General features: G+C 55.1%; 1 protein-coding gene across 1 annotated transcript in view; it reads left to right on the top strand.

The window, feature by feature from the left end:
- The window catches only part of KISS1R (KISS1 receptor), a 283,913-nt gene that overhangs the window by 247,628 nt on the left and 18,402 nt on the right, over nt 1-17,883 (top strand). The window contains exon 4 of the mRNA XM_069218456.1: nt 15,848-16,086. Coding sequence (XP_069074557.1) covers nt 15,848-16,086 — 239 coding nt within the window. The remainder of the gene's footprint in view (nt 1-15,847; nt 16,087-17,883) is intronic.

The following is a 17,883-nucleotide window of genomic DNA, read 5'->3' as shown; positions in this document are numbered from 1 at the left end:
CAGGTGTCCGTCTGTCCCCGCCTGCAATTCTAGCTGCCTCCGGGTATGCAGCGGTGACGCTCCATCCTCCAGGTGTCCCTCTGTCCCCGCCTGCAGTTCTAGCCGCCTCCGTGTCTGCAGAAGTGACGCTCCATCCTCCAGGTGTCCCTCTGTCCCCGCCTGCAGTTCTAGCCACCTCCGTGTATGCAGCGGTGACGCTCCATCCTCCAGGTGTCCGTCTGCCCCTGCCTGTAGTTCTAGCCGCCTCCGTGTATGCAGCGGTGACGCTTCATCCTCCAGATGTCTCTCTGTCCCCGCCTGCAGTACTAGCCGCCTCCATGTATGCAGCGGTGATGCTCCATCTTCCAGGGGTCAGTGTGCCCCCCGCCTGCAGTACTAGCCACCTCTGTGTATGCAGCGTTGACCCTCCATCCTCCAGGTGTCCATCTGTTCTCGCCTGCAGTTCTAGCCACCTCCGTGTATGCAGTGTTGACGCTCCATCTGCTAGGTGTCCATCTGTCCTCGCCTGCAGTTCTAGCCACCTCTGTGTATGCAGCGGTGACGCTCCATTTGCTAGGTGTCCCTCTGCCCCCGCCTGCAGTTCTAGCTGCCTCCGTGTATGCAGAGGTGATGCTCCATCCTCCAGGTGTCCATCTGTCCTCCCCAGCAGTTCTAGCCACCTCCGTGTATGCAGCGTTGACGCTCCATCCTCCAGGTGTCCGTCTGCCCCCGCCTGCAGTTCTAGCCACCTCTGTGTATGCAGCGTTGACCCTCCATCCTCCAGGTGTCCGTCTGCCCCCACCTGCAGTTCTAGCCGCCTCCGTGTATGCAGCAGTGACGCTCCATCCTCCAGGTGTCCATCTGTCCTCCCCAGCAGTTTTAGCCACCTCCGTGTATGCAGCGTTGACGCTCCATCTGCCAGGTGTCCATCTGTCCTCGCCTGCAGTTCTAGCCACATCCGTGTATGCAGTGGTGACGTTCCATCTGCCAGGTGTCCCTCTGCCCCCGCCTGCAGTTCTAGCTGCCTCCGTGTATGCAGAGGTGACGCTCCATCCTCCAGGTGTCCGTCTGCCCCCGGCTGCAGTTCTAGCCGCCTCCGTGTATGCAGCGGTGACGCTCCATCCTCCAGGTGTCCCTCTGCCTTGCCTGCAGTTCTAGCCCCCTACGTTTATGCAGCGGTGATGCTCCATCTGCCAGGTGTCCCTCTGCCCCGACTGCAGTTATAGCTGCCTCTGTGTACACAGAGGTGACGCTCCATCCTCCAGGTGTCCGTCTGTCCCCGCCTGCAGTTCTAGCTGCCTCCGTGTATGCAGCGGTGACGCTCCATCCTCCAGGTGTCCGTCTGTCCCCGCCTGCAGTTCTAGCTGCCTCCGTGTATGCAGCGGTGACGCTCCATCCTCCAGGTGTCCCTCTGCCCCCCGCCTGCAGTTCTAGCCGCCTCTGTGTATGCAGCGGTGACGCTTCATCCCTCAGGGGTCTGTGTACCCCCGTCTGCAGTTCTAGCCACCTCCGTGTATGCAGCGTTGACGTTCCATCCTCCAGGGGTCCGTCTGCCCCCCGCCTGCCGTTCTAGCCGCCTCTGTGTATGCAGCGGTGAGGCTCCATCCTCCAGGTGTCCGCCTGCCCCACGCCTGCAGTTCTAGCCGCCTCTGTGTAGCAGCAGTGAGGCTCCATCCTCCAGGTGTCGGTCTGTCCCTGTGTCCATCTGACCCCACCTGCATTTCTAGCCGCCTCCATGTATACAGCAGTGACGCTCCATCCTCCAGGTCTCCCTCTGCCCATCGCCTGCAGTTCTAGCCACCTCCGTGTATGCAGTGTTGACGCTCCATCCTCCAGGTGTCCGTCTGCCCCCACCTGCATTTCTAGCCGCCTCCATGTATGCAGCGGTGATGCTTCATCCTCCAGGTTTCCCTCTGCCCCCCGCCTGCAGTTCTAGCCACCTCCGTGTATGCAGCGGTGACGCTCCAGCCTCCAGGGGTCCGTGTGCCCCCGTCTGCAGTTCTAGCCTCCTCCGTGTATGCAGCGTTGAGGCTCCATCCTCCAGGTGTCCGTCTGTACCCGTGTCCATCTGACACCGCCTGCGGTTCTAGCCGCCTCCTTGTATGCAGCGGTGAGGCTCCATCCTCCAGGTGTCCGTCTGCCCCCTGCCTGCAGTTCTAGCCACCTCCGTGTATGCAGGGGTGAGGTTCCATCCTCCAGGTGTCCCTCTGTCCCTGCCTGCAGTTCTAGCCGCCTCTGTGAATGCAGCGGTGATGCTCCATCCTCCAGGTGTCCGTCTGCCCCCCGCCTGCAGTTCTAGCCGCCTCCGTGTATGCAGCGGTGAGGCTCCATCCTCCAGGTGTCCCTCTGTCCCTGCCTGCAGTTCTAGCCACCTCCGTGTATGCAGCGGTGAGGCTCCATACTCCAGGTGTCCGTCTGCACCCGCCTGCAGTTCTAGCCGCCTCTGTATATGCAGCGGTGACGCTCCATCCTCCAGGTGTCCGTCTATCACCCTGTCCGTCTGTCCCCCGCCTGCAGTTCCAGCCGCCTCCGTGTATGCAGCGGTGATGCTCCATCCTCCAGGTGTCCGTCTGTCACCCTGTCCATCTGTCCCCCACCTGCAGTTCCAGCCGCCTCCGTGTATGCAGAGGTGACGCTCCATCCTCCAGGTTTCCGTCTGTCACCCGCCTGCAGTTCTAGCCGCCTCCATCTATGCAGCATTAACGCTCCATCCTGCAGGTGTCCTTCTGCCCCCCACCTGCAATTCTAGACACCTCCATGTATGCAGCGGTGACGTTTCATCCTCCAGGTGTCCCTCTGCCCCCCGCCTGCAGTTCTAGCCTCCTCCTTGTGTGCAGCGGTGACGCTCCATCCTCCAGGTGTCCCTCTGTCCCCGCCTGCAGTTCTAGCTGCCTCAGTTTATGCAGCAGTGATGCTCTATCCTCCAGGTGTCCCTCTGTCTCCACCTGCAGCTCTAGCCACCTCCGTCTATGCAGCATTGACGCTCCATCCTCCAGGTGTCCGTCTGCCCCCGCCTGCATTTCTAGCCGCCTCCATGTATGCAGCGGTGACGCTCCATCCTCCAGGTTTCCATCTGCCCCTCGCCTGCCGTTCTAGCCACCTCTGTGTATGCAGTGTTGACGCTCCATCCTCCAGGTGTCCGTCTGCCCCCACCTGCATTTCTAGCCGCCTCCATGTATGCAGCAGTAATGCTTCATCCTCTAGGTTTCCCTCTGCCCCGCGCCTGCAGTTCTAGCCACCTCTGTATATGCAGCGGTGACGATCCATCCTCCAGGGGTCCGTGTGCCCCCGTCTGCAGTTCTAGCCACCTCCGTGTATGCAGCGTTGACGTTCCATCCTCCAGGGGTCCGTCTGCCCCTCACCTGCAGTTCTAGCCGCCTCCGTGTATGCAGCGGTGAGGCTCCATCCTCCAGGTGTCCGTCTGTCCCCGTGTCCATCTGACCCCGCCTTCAGTTCTAGCCGCCTCCTTGTATGCAGCGATGAGGCTCCATCCTCCATGTGTCCGTCTGCCCCAGGCTGCAGTTCTAGCCGCCTCCGTGTATGCAGGGGTGAGGCTCCATCCTCCAGGTATCCTTTGGTCCCTGCCTGCAGTTCTAGCCGCCTCTGTGTATACAGCGGTGATGCTCCATCCTCCAGGTGTCCGTCTGCCCCTCGCCTGCACTTCTAGCTGCCTCCGTGTATGTAGCGGTGAGGCTCCATCCTCCAGGTGTCCCTCTGTCCCTGCCTGCAGTTCTAGCTGCCTCTGTGTATGCAGCGGTGAGGCTCCATACTCCAGGTGTCCGTCTGCCCCCGCCTGCAGTTCTAGCCGCCTCTGTGTATGCAGTGGTGACGCTCCATCCTCCAGGTGTCCGTCTGCCCCCACCTGCAGTTCTAGCCACCTCCGTGTATGCAGCGGTGACGCTCCATCCTCCAGGTGTCCGTCTGTTACCCTGTCCGTGTGTCCCCCGCCTGCAGTTCTAGCCGCTTCCGTGTATGCAGCGGTGACGCTCCATCCTCCAGGTGTCCGTCTGTCCCCGCCTGCAGTTCTAGCCGCCTCCATGTATGCAGCGTTGACGCTCCATCCTGCAGGTGTCCGTCTGCCCCCCGCTTGCAGTTCTAGACACCTCCATGTATGCAGCAGTGACGCTCCATCCTCCAGGTGTCGGTCTGCCTCCCGCCTGCAGTTCAAGCCACCTCCGTGTATGCAGCAATGGCGCTCCATCCTCCAGGTGTCCGTCTGTCCCCGTGTCCATCTGTCCCCTGCCTGCAGTTCTTCCCGCCTCATGTATGCAGTGGTGACGCTCCATCCTCCAGGTGTCCGTCTGTCCCCAGCCTCCATGTATGCAGCGGTGATGCTCCATCCTCCAGGTTTCCGTCTGTCCCCGTGTCCATCTGACCCCGCCTGCAGTTCTAGCCGCCTCTGTGTACGCAGCGGTGATGCTCCATCCTCCAGGGGTCCCTCTGCCCCCCACCTGCATTTCTAGCCACCTCCGTGTATGCAGCTGTGACGCTCCATCCTCCAGGTGTCCGTCTGTCCCCGTGTCCGTCTGTCCCCTGCCTGCAGTTCTTCCCGCCTCATGTATGCAGTGGTGACGCTCCATCCTCCAGGTGTCCGTCTGTCCCCAGCCTCCATGTATGCAGCGGTGATGCTCCATCCTCCAGGTTTCCGTCTGTCCCCGTGTCCATCTGACCCCGCCTGCAGTTCTAGCCGCCTCCTTGTAAGCAGCGGTGAGGCTCCATCCTCCAGGTGGCTCTCTGCCCTCGCTTGCAGTTCTTGCCACCTCCGTGTATGCAGCGTTGACCCTCCATCGTCCAGGTGTCCATCTGTCCTTGCTTGCAGTTCTTGCCACCTCCGTGTATGCAGCGTTGACGCTCCATCCGCCAGGTGTCCATCTGTCCCCGCCTGCCGTTCTAGCCACCTCCGTGCATGCAGCGTTGACGCTCCATCCTCCAGGTGTCCGTTTGTCCCCACCTGCAGTTCTTGCTGCCTCCGTGCATGCAGCGGTGACGTTCCATCCTCCAGGTGTCCGTCTTTCCCCGCCTGCAGTTCTAGCCGCCTCCGTGTATGCAGTGGTGACGCTCCATCCTCCAGGTGTCCGTCTGTCCACACCTGCAGTTCTAGCTGCCTCCATGCATGCAGCAGTGACGTTCCATCCTCTAGGTGTCCGTCTGTCCCCGCCTGCAGTTCTAGCTGCCTCCGTGCATGCAGCGGCGACGCTCCATCCTCTGCCCCCCGCCTGCAGTTCTAGCCGCCATTTGTATGCAGCCGTGACCCTCCATCCTCCAGGTGTCCCTCTGTCCCTGCCTGCAGTTCTAGCCGCCTCCATGTATGCAGCGGTGACGCTCCATCCGCCAGGTGTCAATCTGTCCTCGCCTGCAGTTCTAGGCACCTCCATGTATGCAGCGGTGACACTCCATCCTCCAGGTGTCCGTCTGCCCCCCGCCTGCAGTTCTAGCCACCTCTGTATCTGCAGCGGTGACGCTCCATCCCTCAGGTGTCCTTCTGTCCCCGCCTGAAGTTCTAGCCGCCTCCGTGTATGCAGCGGTGACGCTCCATCCTGCAGGTGTCCGTCTGCCCTCCGCCTGCAGTTCTAGCCGCCTCCTTGTATGCAGCGGTGACGCTCCATCCACCAGGTGTCCCTCTGCCCCCCGCCTGCAGTTCTAGCCACCTCCGTGTATGCAGCGGTGACGCTCCATCCTCCAGGTGTCCGTCTGCCCCCACCTGCAGTTCTAGCCACCTCCGTGTCTGCAGCAGTGACGCTCCATCCTCCAGGTGTCCCTCTCCCCCCCGCCTGCAGTTCTAGCCACCTCTGTGTATGCAGCGGTGACGCTCCCTCCTCCAGGTGTCCGTCTGCCCCCGCCTGCAGTTCTAGCCACCTCCGTGTCTGCAGCGGTGACGCTCCATCCTCCAGGGGTCCGTCTGTCCCGTGTCCGTCTGTCCCTGCCTGCAGCAGCTCTGTATGAGCACAGAAGCGGAGAGGGGGGGTTCTGAGAACAAAAGTGTTCAGGACGGGAGGGAGCACACGAAGAGATATTATAATAGCAATACCAAGAGCCTGGGCCAGAGAGGGGGCTAGATAATTAGAGGCAAGAGAGGATCAGAGAAAGCATTTGAGAGGAGAAACATAAATGTATACGAGGAGAGCATGGCTGAGAAAAAGGATGGATGAATGGATGGATATTTCACTGCCAGGCGAGAAGGAGAGGCCACAGTGTTGATGTGAGCTGTAGCTGAGCTCCGGATGTGAACTGTAACTGAGCTCTGGATGTGAGCAGAAGCTGAGCTGCAGATGAGAACTGTGACTGAACTCCAGATGTGAAGTGTGACTCAGTTGTGGATGTGAGCAGTAGCTGGACTCATGATATGAGATGTGAGCTGTAGCTGAGATCCAGATGTAAGCTGTAGCTGACCTTCAGGTGTGAGTAGTAGCTGAGCTCCAGATGTGAACTGTGACTGAGCTCTGGATGTGAGCAGCAGCTGGACGCATGATATGGGATGTGAGATGTAACCGAGCCTCTAATGGGAGCTATAGCTGAGCACTTAATGCGAGCTGTAGCTGAGCACTAAATGAGAGCTGTAGCTGAGCACTTAATGGGAGCTATAGCTGAGCACTAAATGAGAGCTGTAGCTGAGCACTAAATGGGAGCTATAGCTGAGCACTTAATGCGAGCTGTAGCTGAGCACTTAATGCGAGCTATAGGTGAGCACTTAATTGGAGCTGTAGCTGAGCACTTAATGTGAGCTATAGCTGAGCACTAAATGCGAGCTGTAGCTGAGCACTTAATGCGAGCTATAGGTGAGCACTTAATTGGAGCTATAGCTGAGCACTTAATGCGAGCTGTAGCTGAGCACTAAATGTGAGCTGTAGCTGAGCACTTAATGCGAGCTATAGCTGAGCACTAAATGCGAGCTGTAGCTGAGCACTTAATGCGAGCTATAGGTGAGCACTTAATTGGAGCTATAGCTGAGCACTAAATGAGAGCTGTAGCTGAGCACTTAATGGGAGCTATAGCTGAGCACTAAATGAGAGCTGTAGCTGAGCACTTAATGGGAGCTGTAGCTGAGCACTTAATGGGAGCTGTAGCTGAGCACTTAATGCGAGCTATAGGTGAGCACTTAATGTGAGCTGTAGCTGAGCAGTTAATGCGAGCTGTAGGTGAGCACTTAATGTGAGCTGTAGCTGAGCACTTAATGCGAGCTGTAGCTGAGCAGTTAATGTGAGCTGTAGCTGAGCACTTAATGCGAGCTGTAGCTGAGCAGTTAATGTGAGCTGTAGCTGAGCACTTAATGCGAGCTGTAGCTGAGCAGTTAATGTGAGCTGTAGCTGAGCACTTAATGCGAGCTGCTCAGCTGTATCTCATCTCCGGATGTGACCTTGTTGCCACTTTGCCTGCTTGGCCTGATCAACGTGACAGTCCTCAAAAAGTGTGTGTGTGTTGTGTGAAACCACACACCCAACAATTACAGTCCAGAACCAACGATCTCAAGGTGCACTTTAAATAGAAAGAAAATACGTTGAAAATAAGAATAATATGAAAATGTTTAAAATAGTTCAAGAAACCAAAAGTTCTAACGGAACAAAATGGATCTGTGAATCAAATGAAGGGCTTAAAATTGTCTACGTCCCACTAGCAACAACCAACAAGTATTGGCAAAGCCCATAGGTCTGGCGTTGGCTGCTAGCCTTTTGGCTTTGTCAATAATTGTTTTGTGCAGCTTTTTGTGAACCGTTACTACTGGGAGAGCTGCCAGACCCTCGTCATTATGAAGAAAAACATTGGCTAAAAGCAGAAATACTTTTTGGTCTCAAAAAGCACACACAGGGTTGGTGGCCCTTGACTCTGAAGGGAACTAATTTGTGTGTGGGTTTGCTACTTGTGAAAGAGCTGAAGCCGTCAGTCACAGTGAAGTCAGCCAATGACTGAAGTGGGTGGGACTGTTGCCCCATGCTATAAGCTGTAGTGTGACAAGAACTTTGAGAATGACACGGAAACAGAGCAGTGGGGGAAGACGGCTGACTGAAAGACCCTGTAAGTATATTATAGAAATAATTTTAGTCAAATCAAAAGATCTTGGCCAACCCCAGACCTAAAAGGAGTCGGGTATCATAATTGTTCACTGGCCCAAGACTCAGCACCTGGGCTTGGGAGCCCAAAGGTGTTCAGAGCCCGGTAGGCCTCGAGGAGCTTTCCCCTAGGTGTGGCAGGTGCCCAGGTCTGTGCATTGTCGAGATATGGAGGCTGTCTGCCCAGCTGCGCCCGTCATTCCTGGGCAGTGGGATTCCCAGGTTGTGTCTGTACTCATCTCAGGGCCCCCGGCCACTTGAGGAGAGTCTGAAACGAAGTGTGGGGGCTTCAGAACTGGTGCAAGTCTTATGTTAGGATTGTAGTGTTGACGCCGGAAGCGGTCAACACCACAGAGAGAGACCAGGAAGGGGAAAGTTGGAACTCACCCCTATACCAAAGGTGCAAGATGGATTGCACCGTGACGACAGGGGGGAGGGCATAAGAGGGGAGGCGAAGGCCGGGAAAGGGCATTCGAGTGAGAGAGCATTTGAAATAAAGGACTCTGTTTGCAACGCACTCTGGCGCTGAGTCTTTATTTCAGTGGTCGCGTTTGCACATAGCGCGACCCAACAACTTGGCGACGAGAGTGGTGACGCCTACCCCCGGACCACCCAAGACTGAGCCTGCCGACCCCGGGCCTACCTCTCAAGAGGCAGAAATCACCTGCGGCCGTCTTCTCCCACGGCGATTTTGGCTGTTGAAGGCCCGGCGCACTGCTGCACGCACGGAGCCCTGCCGCACCTCCACCCAGCCTCACCTTCACGCCGGGACGTTGCTCCGCTGCACCAGAGCACGTGTGAGCCCCGGCAGCAGCGTCTCCTCGATCGGCGCGCCAGCCGGCGATGAATCAGGACAAGCAAAATCCGGCGCGCACGTGTGGCTGAGAGGGCCTTCCCTGACAAGCCCTGCAACGGCCGTTGCGCGCACATCAGCTCCGCTGCGCAAGTCTGCATAAGGAACAAATCCTCGCAACGCACGCGAGAGGAAAAAAATTAATTAAATAAAAAAAAATTAAAAATAAATACCGGAAGGCTCCGCTGCGCACATCTGCAAAAGAAAAAAAAAACAACAAACACAATTAAGAAAAGCTCCCATCACAGCCTGCAAAACAAAAAAAATAAAAATACAAAGAGGACATACCTGGACTTTACAGTAAACCAAAAGAACACTGGAGACACCGCTGCGCAAATCTGCAAAAGGAAGAAAAAAAAAAGGGAAAAAGAAAAGCCCTACAACACAGGAGGTAAACACCTGCACATGATTTAGAACAAGGGAGTCAAACAAAAAGGTGTCTGAAAAGCTGGCGTGAGTAAAGACTTACCGCAAGGAAAGCAAGGTTCACGATAAAACACAGGTGCTAGGAAGTTTGTGGTTTTTTTTTCTTTGCCAAGCAAGACATTATCTACACTAGATCCATGGCCGGCATTCCACCACTAGAGCCTTTCACAGTCAAAGGCGCACCCCCCACCCAAGCAGCAAGGTGGAAAGTCTGGGTGGAGCGCCTTGAAACATATTTCAAAGCACTTGATGTGCAACCAAAAAGGAGGAGGCCCCTCCTTCTCCACATCAGAGGAGCAGACATCCACAAAATGTTCAAGTCTGTCACAGAAGCGAGGCCACGAACATATGAAACTCTAAAAGGAGTAATCACAGCACATTTCGAACCATATGCGAATCTGGACTATGAGAGGTTCCTCCTGCGCCAAGCCAGACAAGTCACCGACGAGTCCGTGGACGTTTTCTACACTAGGCTTAGAGAACTAGCCAGCACTTGCACACTGCCTGACGAAGAGGACGAAATCAGGGCACAATTCATTCAGGGATGCTCATCGTCAAAACTTCAAGAACGCATCCTGCAGCAACCGAATATGCAGGAACTATCACAGGCCCGAGCAGCGCATATGGAACAGACCCCTGCAGCCCAACCGAAGGCGGAAGCAGCAAATGTGGTAACAACGGACATGTCGCGACAAAAAGACACCTATAAAGGGAGACCCAAGAACAGATCATGCAAATGGTGCGGAGGCCCAGCACCACACCCAATGACCTGCCCGGCCTGGGGCAAAATATGCAGCGCATGCGGGAAGTTAAACCATTTTGCCAAAGTTTGCAGGTCTTCACACAAACAGACAACCAAAGGTCCGAAGAAAATGGTCAAAATGGTCGAAACTGCACTGGATCCAGATTCGGATAGCGACATGGACAACGACTCACACGTGGTGCACATCATACACGGTGTTGGGGGCCGACGCCTACCCACATGTCAAGTCACGATCCAAGGGTCACCCATATCGGCACTAGTAGACACCGAAGCGTCGATCAATCTGATGGCCATGGATATATATAACAACCTACCCAAGCCACTGCCGCCGCAAATACCCACCAACGTACAGGTGTTCGCCGTCGGAAACAGCTGCCCTCTAGTGATTACAGGAACATTCACCACAGATATCTCCCACGAGGACACTGGAAAAGCCACAAAGATCTACGTCTCCAAAGACGGCACCGGATTCCTGTTAGGCTGCCGAACAGCCCAAGATCTGGAGTTAGTGCATTTTGCTTTCAGCATCCACACAAATGCACTCCACCAACTCATGCAAGAATTCAGGACCCTGTTTGAAGGCATCGGCTGCCTGAAGGGCCCCCGCTACGGCTTAATATCGATTAATCCATCACCCCAACTGCACTCAGACATCGCAGCATTGCGTTTCACCTTCGCCCCAAAGTGGAACGCGAACTCCACATGTTGAAACAAGCGGGTATCATCGAGAAGGTCACGGGTCCAACACCACGGGTATCCCCAATTGTAGTCGCGAAGAAACTCAAACAGCCTGACGCGGTCCGGATATGCGTCGACATGCGCATGCCCAATCTGGCAATAAAACGAGAACGGCACCTCACTCCTACGATCGACGACATCCTCAGCGAGCTGACAGGATCCTGTTGGTTTTCCAAAATGGACATTCGGTCAGGCTACCACCAGATCATGCTGCACCCCGAATCCAGGCCCATAACCACATTTTCCACTCATAACGGGTTGTGGCAATACAAAAGACTTAGGGGGTCATTCTGACCCTGGCGGTCATGGACCGCCAGGGCCAACGACCGCGGGAGCACCGCCAACAGGCTGTCGGTGCTCCCATGGGCATTCTGACCGCGGCGGTACAGCCGCGGTCAGAAACGGAAAACCGGCGGTATCCCGCCGGTTTCCCGCTGCCCTGGGGAATCCTCCATGGCGGCGCTGCAGTCAGCGCCGCCATGGGGATTCCGACCCCCTTACCACCAGCCTGGCTCTGGCGGTTTTGACCGCCAGAACCTGGCTGGCGGTAACGGGTGTCGCGGGGCCCCTGGTGGCCCCTGCAGTGCCCATGCCACTGGCATGGGCACTGCAGGGGCCCCCTAACAGGGCCCCACCAAGATTTTCAGTGTCTGCCAAGCAGACACTGAAAATCGCGACGGGTGCAACTGCACCCGTCGCACCCCTTCCACTCCGCCGGCTCCATTCGGAGCCGGCATCCTCATGGAAGGGGGTTTCCCTCTGGGCTGGCGGGCGGCCTTCTGGCGGTCGCCCGCCAGCCCAGCGGGAAACTCAGAATAACCGCGGTGGTCTTTTGACCGCGCAGCGGTATTCTGGCGGTTCCCGCTTGGCGGGCGGCTCCCACCGCCCGTCAAGCTCAGAATGACCCCCTTAATTTTGGCATATCAAGCGCAGCAGAAGTTTTCCAACACGTCATCAAAGAAGTCCTGCAGGGACTCCCAGGAGTCCTGAATGTAAGTGATGACATTTTAGTTCACGCACCAAACATTGAAACACATCTAAAACGACTGCGAGCCGTATTCGCCAGGCTACAAAAACAAGGACTGACTCTTCACAAGGACAAATGCGATTTCCTCAAAGAAGAGATACGTTTTTTCGGATATCACTTCTCGAAGCACAGAGTAGGACCAGACCCCCAGAAAGTCAAAGACATCCAAGAAGCCCCAGCGCCAACAACGGTGACAGGAGTAAGGAGTTTCCTGGGCATGATCACATACTGTGGGCGGTTCATGAAAAACCTAGCCGACATCACAGGACCTTTGCGGCAACTCACACAGGCGAATCAACCATGGATGTGGGGTGAAGAACAAGAAGCGGCTTTCCAAGCCACCAAAAAGGCACTGTCGGCTGACACCACGTTAGCGTTTTTCGACCCCCAGCGACAATCACAACTTGTGGTCGACGCCAGCCTCACTGGCCTTGGGGCAGTGCTAACGCAGAAACAGGACTGTGGAGAGTGGGCCCCCATTGCTTTTTCCAGCCACACACTCACACCAACAGAGCAAAGATACTCACAAATCGAACGTGAGGTTATCGCCATCCACTGGGGGTGCCGCCATTTTCATCTCTACCTATACGGCAAGCCGTTTTCTGTCGTGACAGACCACAAGCCCCTACTGCCCCTATTCAAAGGATCTGCCTCCAAACCCCCACCCAGAATCGAGAAGTGGATCCTGCAGCTACAGGAGTACGATTTCACGCTCGTCTACCAACCCGGCACAAAAAACCCGGCAGACTTCCTATCCAGACACGCACGGCCGGCTACGTCACAGGAAGTAGAAGAAGCCCGGGAAACTGAAGAATATGTGAGGTTGGTAGTAGAACGAGCACGGCCTCTACCCATACCACTCAGCGAGGTAGTGACAGCGACTGAACAAGACAAATGCCTGCAGCTGGCCATAACAGCCACCCGCACAGGGGAATGGAGACCACTCCAGCGGCCAGACTCATTCCGCACGCAACAAGCTCAAGCCCGCCTACACGCCCTATTGTGTGCCAAGAACTTTCCGTGACTGAAGAAGGCTGTCTGCTAAGGGGTCTCCGCCTCATGATGCCATCCAGCCTCACAATCCGAGCAGTGTCCCTTGCCCACAGGGCACACCAGGGAATCGTCAAATCAAAAGCCCGCCTCAGGAACAAAGGGGGTCATTCTGACCCTGGCGGTCATGGACCGCCAGGGCCAACGACCGTGGAAGCAACGCCAACAGGCTGGCGGTGCTTCCATGGGCATTCTGACCGCGGCGGTACAGCCGCGGTCAGAAACGGGAAACCGGCGGTGTCCCGCCGGTTTCCCGCTGCCCCAAGGAATCCTCCACGGTGGCGCTGCAAGCAGCGCCGCCATGGGGATTCCGACCCCCTTCCCGCCAGCCTGGTTCTGGCGGTTTTCACCGCCAGAACCTGGCTGGCGGGAACGGGTGTCGTGGCCCATGCCATTTGCATGTGCACTGCAGGGGCCCCCTAACAGGGCCCCACTTAGATTTTCAGTGTCTGCGTGGCAGACACTGAAAATCGCAACGGGTGCAACTGCACCTGTCGCACCCCTTCCACTCCGCCGGCTCCATTCGGAGCCGGCATCCTCGTGGAAGGGGGTTTCCCACCGGCATCCTCGTGGAAGGGGGAATGACCCCCAAAGTCTGGTTCCCAGGTCTTGATAAATTGGTCGAAGACACAGTGAAAAGGTGCCTTGTCTGTCAAGCTAGCGGCAACCCTGACCCCCCAGCACCTATTATAACAGAACAAGGACCGTCAGCACCATGGCAAACAGTGAGTGCAGATTTTGGGCATCTGCCAGATGGCTCACACATGATCATTGTGGTTGATGACTATTCACGCTATCCTGAGGTGGAAATAGTGCAGTCAACTTCCGCACACACCGTCATTCCCAAATTTGAAAAGCTCATGGCTACTCACGGGTTCTTTGGAGAGATACGCACAGATAACGGGCCCCCATTCAACAGCCACGAGTGGGCCGAATTTCTAGCGTCAACAAACACCAAACACAGACGCATCACACCCCGATGGCCGCAAGCAAATGGGGAGGTGGAAAGATTTGTAAGAACACTGAACAAAGTCATCTGAATTGCGGTGGCAGAAGCAGAAAACACGGAAAGAGCCATTTACACATTTCTAAGGGAGTACAGGGTAACACCACACGCCACCACAGGGGCCACTCCCAGCCAGCTCTGTTTTGGCAGAACGTGATGGACGCCATCCCGCATCACCCGTCCTGGAGGGCGAAAACCCCACCACCCAATGCGTCAACAGCAAAGAGAAGCACGGCAAACAAGTATGCCTCCCAGAAAAGAAGAACACGAGAAACGAGGGTGCAAGTGGGTGATAGGGTTCTGGTCAAAGATCGCCACCCAGGCAGCAAGTTCCGTCTGCCTTTTGAGGTACGACCATGGACCGTGACTGCAGTGAAAGGCACCATGGTGACAGCCCGGCGAGGACCAGAAACTGTAACCCGAAATGAAGCGTTGTTCAAACACCCGCCCCAGGAGACACCCAAGGAGGGAGACAGGAGCAGCGTCGAGAAGAGGGCGGAATTAGACGCAGAGACCAACGAGTGGAGTACAACAGGAGAAGGAATAGGAAGCAGCCAGGAGAGCCAGACAGATCAGCCATCACTGGAACGAGGGCACCCAGGGAGCAGGATCTAGAACGTCTGACCCAAACGAGGAAAGAGCCCAAACGTCAGGGCGGTCTGGCAGAGGAAGATACATGCTAAGACACAACCCTGACCCATCAAGGCGGTATGCTGATTTCCACATGTGACTAATTTACAGAGGTGCCAATTCAGTGATGTCTCAGGCCTACCAGTGGCCACCGGTCTAGGTTCTGTTTTAAAGTTCTGTTAAGAGTTTTCTGATTGTTCCCACTCTCTTCCCCGTTGGGAAGGGATGTAGTGTTGACGCCGGAAGCAGGTCAACACCACAGAGAGAGGCCAGGAAGGGGAAAGTTGGAACTCACCCCTATACCAAAGGTGCAAGATGGATTGCACCGTGACGACAGGGGGGAGGGCATAAGAGGGGAGGCGAAAGGTGGGAAGGGGCATTCGAGTGAGAGAGCATTTGAAATAAAGGACTCTGTTTGCAACGCACTCTGGCGCTGAGTCTTTATTTCAGTGGGTGCGTTTGCACATAGCGCGACCCAACAAGGATCACTTGCAGAGGGCACTTTTACCACAAGGCCTCTAGGCGCTGTTCCACTTGTAGGTGACAAATGCCTGCCTAAGTGGCCTTGTCTTTAGGTGGCGACGAAAATGGTGTACGGAAGTTTCAGAGCGAAGGTACAAGTCTCCGAAGCACTCCAGTTAACTGGACATTTGTAGACAAGTTAGGCTCCTGGTCAGATTAGCTTTTCCAGGAGCCGGACTCATCCATCGAGCTGCCTCATTTCTTAGCAAGGGGGGATTAAATGTCCTTGAGAGGCTGTTGGGGAAACTGTAGACAGACTTCCAGCAGCCAAAGCAGTCTTTCCTCTTTCCCCGTTCCAAGTTGCTGCTGGGAGGCGGGGGCTCCAGAAACCCCCACCTGAATGCTAATAGAGGGACGGTGATCGCTGATTTTCGAAAAGAGAAACAAACTCCACAGAAAACAAAAAGTAAAAGAAGCAATCGAGCACTAGAAGTAGAACCCATGTGAGGGGATGGAGAACGTCGCGTCCCGCCGACCCGGAACCCTGCCTAGTCAATATTGGCCTTGGGACTCTGCAGGTGGGCTGTGGCATTAGATCTGATCTCTCACCCACAGTTCTTTGCGTGATTTCTCTGCCCTTCATCAATCTGGAATGTGCTACATGAAGTTCCAAATTAATTTACACTTCAAACCTTTCCTGAGGTGAACGTCCTTGTTAAAACCTTAAAGTTGATCACGTTGCCACTTTCTCCCTGACAAATGTACATCTTCTCTCACGCATGCATGTTTAGCTCATCCAAAACTTGCCCCTGTGCTCACCTGTGCTGTTATAAAAGTGAAATAAAGCTTCTCCTGCTCTCCCCTCCAGGATCCTTCATCGTCTCCATCCCTGTCCCTATCTACAACCGTCTCACCGAGGGATACTGGTTCGGGCCCCAGACATACTGCAGCGAGTCCTTCCCCTCCGTCTACCACGAGAAGGCGTTCATCCTCTACAACTTCCTGGCCGTCTACCTGTTGCCGCTGCTCACCATCTGCGTCTGCTACAGCGCCATGGTCTACCAGATGGGCCACCCTAGTGTGGAGCCTGTGGACAATAACTACCAGGTAAGACGTCTGTGTTCACTGGCGCCGATAGCTTCTTCCAATGTACAACCTCTCATTGAGTCTACGAGGCCTAACAATCACCACCTCAACACCCACAGGCACGCATCCTCACATTGAGTCTACGAGGCATGCAACCACCACCTCAGCACCCACGGGCATGCATCTTCTCATTGAGCCCACCAGGCATGGCAACCACCAACTCAATACCCAAAGGCATGCATCCGCTCATTGAGTCAACGAGGCATGAGAACCACCACCTCAACACCCACAGACACGCATCCTCACATTGAGTCTACGAGGCATGTCAACCACCACCTCATCACCCACAGACATGCATCCTCTTATTGAGTCTAGGAGGCACGACAACCACCACCTCCACACCCACAGGCATGCATCCTCTCATTGAGTCTAGCAGGCACGGCAACCACCACCTCCACACCCACAGTCATGCATCCTCTCATTGAGTCTATGAGGCATGCAACCACCACCTCAGCACCCACGGGCATGCATCTCCTCATTGAGTCTAGGAGGCACGGCAACCACCACCTCAACACCCACAGGCATGCATCTGCTCATTGAGTCAACAAGGCATGAGAGCGACCACCTCAACACCCACAGACATGCATCCTCTCATTGAATTTACCATGCATGCAACCACCATCTCAACACCCACAGACATGCATCCTCTCATTGAGTCTAGGAGGCACAGCAACCACCACCTCCACACCCACAGGCATGCATCCTCTCATTGAGTCTTACGAGGCATGAGAACTACCACCTCAACACCCACAGACATGCATCCTCTCATTGAGTTTACCAGGCATGCAACCACCATCTCAACACCCACAGACATGCATCCTCTCATTGAGTCTAGGAGGCACAGCAACCACCACTTCCACACCCACAGGCATGCATCCTCTCATTGAGTCTTACGAGGCATGAGAACTACCACCTTAACAGCCACAGACATGCATCCTCTCATTGAGTCTACCAGGCAAGCAACCACCATCTCAACACCCACAGGCATGCAACCTCTCATTGAGTCAATGAGGCATGAGAACCATCTCAACACTCACAGTGGCAACCACTGCCTCAAAACTCACAGGCATCCATCCTTTCATTGAGTTTACGAGGCGTGCAACCACCACCTCAACATACCCAGGCATGCATCCTTCAATTGAGTCTACATGGCATGAGAACCACCACCTCAACACCCACAAACATGCATCCCCTCATTGAGTCTACCAGGCATGCAGCCACTACCTCAACACCCAAAGGCATGCATCTTCTCATTGAGTCCACGAGGCATGGCAACCACCATCTCAACATCCACAGGCATACATCTTCTCATTGAGTTTACCAGGCATGCAACCACTGTAGGAGGTTGATCTGGTTTGTAGTGGGTACCTATGGTACTTACACCTTATACCAGGTCCAGTTATCCCTTATAAGTGTAGTTTTGTCAGTGTCTAGAAGCCAGGCTCTCTAGAGGTAGCTGTAGCCGAGCATCCAAGGGTTATCTAGGAGACATGCAAAGCTCATGAAATACCACTGTAGTCACACAGTACTCATATATATGAAAAAAACACTCAGTGTTACAAAAATAAAGGTACTTTATTTTGGTGACACAAATGCCAAAAATACCATAGAGACTATTCTCCCTTAGGCGGTAAGTAATACACAAATTATATGCACAAGCATGCAGACATGTGCATAAAAACAGTTAGAAAACAGTGCAATTAGTGAAAATCACAATAGTTAGAAATGGGCCTATGGTGAACACAAACCATATACTAA

The sequence above is a fragment of the Pleurodeles waltl genome, chromosome 12 (assembly GCF_031143425.1).
Source record: "Pleurodeles waltl isolate 20211129_DDA chromosome 12, aPleWal1.hap1.20221129, whole genome shotgun sequence".
NCBI lineage: Eukaryota > Metazoa > Chordata > Amphibia > Caudata > Salamandridae > Pleurodeles > Pleurodeles waltl.
The sequence above is the reverse complement of the archived record's forward strand: the minus strand, read 5'-3'. Positions and strand labels throughout refer to the sequence as shown.